The following is a 6143-nucleotide window of genomic DNA, read 5'->3' on the forward strand; positions in this document are numbered from 1 at the left end:
AAAAAATATTAAACACTTCAATATCTAAAAAAATTAGTTTTTTGATCATTTTACTTTTTTGATCGTTTCATATATTTCAATGATATCGGCGCGATTATCGACGATCGGGACGTTTTTCGAGTACAAATACACAACATATATAGGCTCGTTGAATCAAAGGTCGAGCACGACTAATACGATTTGACGTAATCTGTCGGGACATTTCCTGCTAGGAAAAGTTCCGTCGCCTTTGATCCAAATTACGAGCCGAGAGGGTCTGGTGCAGACAGTAGGCGAGACGTGCCGAGGATCATTGCTGAAAAACAGTCGATATCGCATGTGACGACAGCTGTCACGTGAACATTCCATTCCTCTGTCCTGTGTAAAACGTTCGTATATATATATATATATATATATATTATACATATGTGACATACATACAGAGTGTATATAGGGTGATCCGCGCGACCATGCCGTTTTTCAGGCAGTTGTCGACTTTGTTACCGATAACAATAGAGAGAAAAATTGAAAAAAATTACGCAATTATAAAACTAATTATGCGTAGCGACGCGACGTAAAAGTATATATGTTTAACCGTGCATTTTGTAATTACATCGTTGCATGAACAAGCGCGTTAACTGTAATGTAGCACAGACTGTACACAGCAGGTGAATAATCTGAATTTTTAAATTTCTCCATTATCCGGCGTGCATCAACAAAGCTGTAATTATGCCATGAATGCGCGTTTAGTCGCGCGCATCACCCTATATAGGCGCACATAGATAATGTGGCACGTATTGCAAGAGGCGAGGCCGCGGAACGGATGCGCTTATCGTACGTCGAACGGAGTCGTGTGTTCCGATCGTTCATGTATAGACATTCGTGTGTGACAGTATATATCGTGGAGTGAAATAATGTTTCAGAGACATTTTTCTCGAATTTCCGCTGAGAAGTGGAACAGCTGTCCGATGGTGAATGAGAAGCGTCTCGAAGGAGAGCCGGCAGACGAGTCAATGCGTTTCAATCGACGGAAACTGCATCGAGAGTCTGTGCACATTTGGAACGATGTCGGTTAAACATATTTGATAATCGCGTAAACTGTTATCAAAGATTGTACGACTGCAATTATATATCGTTGAACCAATATTTATGTTTCTAAAATTTTTATGATTCAACAGAGATCTTCAAGAAGTTGAATATTTAAAAATTTACGAGTTTAAGTCAATAATAAAAAATTAAAATCTCGAAGAAGTTGAAATTTTAATACGATTAATTAATTAAATTAATAAACAAAAATAAATAGAATATTTAAGGATTCAAAAATACAATAACATAAATGTTTGTGAAAATAAATAACCGATTTTTAATTAACATCGCTCCATAATGCCGCGGTCGATATAGAGAGGAACAAAAATGAAATAAATATAAATCCTCGTTTTGTCGAGGAGAGACATTCTCGTGAAGAGTGGTTTTGTGACCTAGTTATAGTTGTAGTATTTGTGCTTGACGAGTGCCACCTGCACGAGTAATGAAATTGTTATTGACTTAAATAAAGTAATTCGAACTAAAGTGGTTCGTTGTTCCTGTTATCCGAGCGATGATGCTGTTATCGAACTAGAGAGTAACTGCACTTAAGTATATCAAATATAAATTATTTGCTATACGTGTGATGCGGGAATACAGACGAGTGTATTTCCTGTGAATGGCGGTGTTTTGGCTCGTGTTGCTGTTCAATGTAAAAAATGATTAGCAGAATATACGACGCAATTGAGAAATCACCTCTGCGTCGAGGGATAGCCGAGTACATCGGCCTCGTCAAAAGACGTATTGTTGTACGCGTCAATTAAGTAGTAGTATGTCTCATTGATCATCCCTTGCACTTTATTTGGCTGCATTTCGTATTTAAATAAAATATTATATCACTGTGCATACCATCAAAAATTTGATTTAATTATTAAAATACTAAAATCCAAAAATAAATTATTAGAATCTTATGTTTAAAAGGCCCAGTTTTTTAGTTTCACAAAAATCTTTGAAATCTTTACTGTTCAATATCGGAAAATCCGAGAGCCCTCGGCTCGCCTTTTAAACTCTGGTGTATAAAAATTCAGTTAAGCGCGTTTCATTGCGTAAAGTTTATCGGGTTGCCGAAAGGGTGCATATACTTGGAGTGTTACATTATCACGAGTTATTTCAAGTACGCGCACGTGCTCCGCGTGCAACCCCGGCGCTAAAATGGCTGCGAACTGGCTAAGATTAGAATCATTACGATACACGGGATCGGCGCCCAGCCGGATAGAATCTTTACGATTGCCGTAAAGCTTGTTCTCTTTCTCATTTCCGCCCGATCCCGGCTTCGCGAGTGCACATACACAACGAAACGCAACGCTTATCTCAACGCGACGTTCTAGCCAGCGGTACAAATTGCCAGTCGCAAATGCCTTTCCACACGTTCTTAAACGGTTAGTATCGCGGTGATCGTTCAATATCGTTCCCGCGAGAGTCCTCTCGACTATCATAACGTTAACAATAATAAGCATTCTCACTTGCCAGCTCGATAAGCGAACAAGTTAGATAGGTATAAAGTATTCTCCGCGACTCTATTTCGGTGCCGATAAATTTTATAAGAGAGTTGCATAAAAAAATGTTATTATAAAAAAAATTATATAAAAATTTGGAATATTGTCCCTCCACAAATTCGGGTACTTCGTACTTTCCTGAGCTTCATTACACATTTCGCACATACGCACGTACTAAATGCGCGAAGGGTGAAATTGGTCTCCGCAAATTTGCCATGAAGCGGAAGCTTCACGCGCGTCTTGCTGGCTGCAATTGCCTCATTTAGCCTGACTCCCGCATAGTTTGCATAGCGGTCAAAATGTACGCGTCTACATTCGATGATTACTCGTCCGCGACGGCGACGACGACGACGATGACGATGGTGGGGCTGGCGGCGGCGTTACCATCCTCCCCAATTCGTACACAATGCCGGGATCCTTTGAGGTCGACGTTACGGGGTTCCGCGAAACACGTCACGTCGGGAAATACGTATCGGGACACTGCGAATACTAATGCCCCTCTAATGCATCGCGCGGCCTGAATTCATAATAGACGCCAGGCGTCGCGTCGGCGAAATGAAGCACCCGCGCGCGTGAAGCTTCCGCGATTTATCGCGAACGTGTGCGCACCGGAAAAACGCATCGAGCTCTTTGTTTTTAAAGAGATAAAGAGAAAGAGAGAGATAGAAGGGGAGAGAAAGATGCGCGCCCAGATTGTTATTTTGATTCCGTCTCATCCGCAAAATATCTCAAGCTATTTCTAAACAGAAAATACGCGATAAACAATTACTGTTTTTTCACTTGTCATAGATTGCATTGTAGTGACTCGAATAATATCCTTTACGTATGTTGAAAATTGAATAAACCTTCCTTCTATCAACATTCAATCGCGTACGCTATGTTTTCTCACGGTTGGAGTTTGAATATCATACAATCTGGCAGTCAAAGTTTCGGGTTGGATAAATTTCTGAAATAACAATTCTCTATCGTAATACTTGCTTTTGGAGAATTTCACGTGTTCCATTATGCTTCATACCTCTCATTATCATCGCGATGCTTTCTCTGCGCGTTGATAATACATAGCGAGTCGCTCAAAGGGTTAAGCAAGGCGGGCAATGTGTAAAGAGAGAGGAAGACTCATCTTCACCGGTGCGAAATCAAGACGGAAGATCACTCGACTCGCCGACTGTGAAAGAGCCCTTCGTACATACATAGATATCAAACGCGAGGCTCACGGAAAAACGGAGTCCGACGAATGGCGAGCTGTCGTCGCGCCTTTATAGTCGGCGGTGAATGAAGTTCCGAGAGAAACGGGCGGAAACAAAGGTTCGCATTCAATTTCGCAGAGAGCCCTGGTAAGGAGGTTTAAACGAAGTTATAAATTTCGACTTTTTCTTGCGCGTTCGGCTCGTATAAACCGGACCGGTCACAATGCTTTTACGAGTAGACGACTTTCCAGGTCGATTGCCGTCGCTTTTTCACCGCACGTACGTGTCGTTTGCATTAGCCGGGGTTATACGGGATGATTGAAGACTCATGGAAAGCTCAATGAATTTTAGCAAGCGGATTTTACAGGTTTAACGTATTACAATATATTTCAATTTTATTCAATGTAATAATATTCCTCTTTAGGTGTCTCTATCTCTTTCTTTTTCTCTCTCAATACATCCGTAAATCTCCAAGTAATTTCCTTTTTTTTTCAATTACCATGTATATTCGTTTATTTGGATTTTTAGGATTTGTAATAACTATCCGTAAATCTCCAAGTAATTTCCTTTTTTTTTTTTCAATTACCATGTATATTCGTTTATTTGGATTTTTAGGATTTGTAATAACCTGAATGTTTATCTTTTTATCGAAAAATATGAAGATAACATCGCATAAAAATTTTGGTCGGATAATGCGCTTATCCATTTAAAAAAAATAAATATGCTGCTGTTCGGAATGCAAATGTACGTGTGTTTGCATCGCGCAATATGAAGATAACGTTGCATTTTTCTAAATGCAGATCTGTTTGCATCTGCATCGCAAAATGCTAAAATAATATCTCTGCACATTCTACACGTTGAAATCACGTTTGAAAATGGAAACATATTTACATTTGATGTACACGATAAAATTATCAATTTTAGGTGATAATTAATTTGACGTACGTAAGATATGTTATTTCATCATCATTTTAATTTTAATTTTAGAGAGAGAGAAGATAATAACACAACATCACACTACCTTATGATTCATTAAAACTATGTGTATATGAAAATTTAAATTATGTTACATAATGTCCCCCTAATATTCAACAAGTTTCCCTAACGAAATGCAGCCATATTTCAACGTAATCATTTTAATAAATGCGGACAGAATGACGTCGATGACGAGGCCGCGCCAGTGCATCGTGCACATTATAAATCATTATATTTGCTCTTTATTAAACTAATCAATTAATTATTTTCATTATTCTCAACATATGATAATTGAGTATGGAATAATATTATCGTTTATCGTGCGCTGATTACGGCTTGTCTATATATCTTATCGCGAAAAAATTCCTCGAACAAATCGACGGGATTAATATGATATTTCTGATTGAAGAACGCAAGTCTCGAATTTGTGAAAGTCGAGTGAATCGATGTTACGGAAAACTGTATCGGTGCAACCGATGCGGTTTTCGAACAACGTTCGTAGATCCGATTAATGACGGATGATCGGGCACTGACCTCGAGAAAATCCCTCACGGTAGTGTCGACCACCATAAGCGGTCGTTGTATCAGATGAACGACACCGTTGCGCACCGGGATGTTCGCCTTCACTATCTCTGCCAGCACCACTCCGGTTGGATGATTCGAATCGCCCATTAACGTGTTCGATTGGACGTAGACTGAAAATCGGACTATCAATTAGACATCGAGATACGAACGTGTCATTCGCTATTAAAGCACAAACACGTCCTTTTAGCTGAACGCGATTGTTTTATTATACATGAAACTCTCTCGGGATGATGGGAATAGATTTATCTTAGCAGATAAAAGATCTATCTTTTAACGATAATATCATCTACCTGATTGTATTATATCATTATATAAATAAATAAAAAAAGTAAATTTGCCCCTGAATTAAATCAATAAATCTTAATTATTTCGAATTATTAAGATCCTCAAAGAGTGTTCGAGCGATCATTATTACCTTTATTATGTGCTTTCAGGAAACTGACAGTGACTTTCAGATTGTCGGAAAATACAAGAGTTTTATACTCCGTATTGTCGGGCGTCGGTGCAGTAAATAGGACTTCATTGGGTAGAACGTGCCCGTCGATCACCTGCTTATCAATCTTCTGCGGCCTCGGTTCTGGCTGTAACAGAAAGGATGTCTGCTGAGATTGTCTCTGAAAAGAATCACTATAAAATAAAAAAATATTTAAATTATATAAAGTATGAAATTATCATTTTTAAAAGAAATCTCTAACGGTTATGCCATTTTCCTAGATTTTATTTGTACACTTTTCTTATTCGTGTAAAAAAATTATATAATTTAATGTATAACGTATATAAAATGTAATAAATTTTCTAGAAAAAAGTATCTACACATCTTTTTTTTTTTCGTTCTCTT

At 38.4% G+C, this 6143-nt stretch overlaps 2 protein-coding genes across 2 annotated transcripts in view; both read right to left on the reverse strand.

Moving 5' to 3' along the window:
* LOC115235367 (fasciclin-1-like) overlaps positions 1-6143 on the reverse strand; it is a 75250-nt gene that overhangs the window by 45831 nt on the left and 23276 nt on the right. Inside the window, exons 2-3 of the mRNA XM_029807103.1 lie at positions 5721-5904; positions 5255-5415 (exon numbers count right to left, since the gene is read on the reverse strand). Coding sequence (XP_029662963.1) covers positions 5255-5392 — 138 coding nt within the window. The 5' untranslated portion in view covers positions 5393-5415; positions 5721-5904. The remainder of the gene's footprint in view (positions 1-5254; positions 5416-5720; positions 5905-6143) is intronic.
* Positions 5692-6143, reverse strand: part of LOC115235289 (fasciclin-1-like) — a 221705-nt gene continuing 221253 nt past the window's right edge. The window contains exon 6 of the mRNA XM_029806959.1: positions 5692-5919. Within this exon, the coding sequence (XP_029662819.1) occupies positions 5692-5919 (228 nt within the window). The remainder of the gene's footprint in view (positions 5920-6143) is intronic.

The sequence above is a fragment of the Formica exsecta genome, unplaced genomic scaffold (assembly GCF_003651465.1).
Source record: "Formica exsecta isolate Colony F162 unplaced genomic scaffold, ASM365146v1 scaffold218, whole genome shotgun sequence".
NCBI lineage: Eukaryota > Metazoa > Arthropoda > Insecta > Hymenoptera > Formicidae > Formica > Formica exsecta.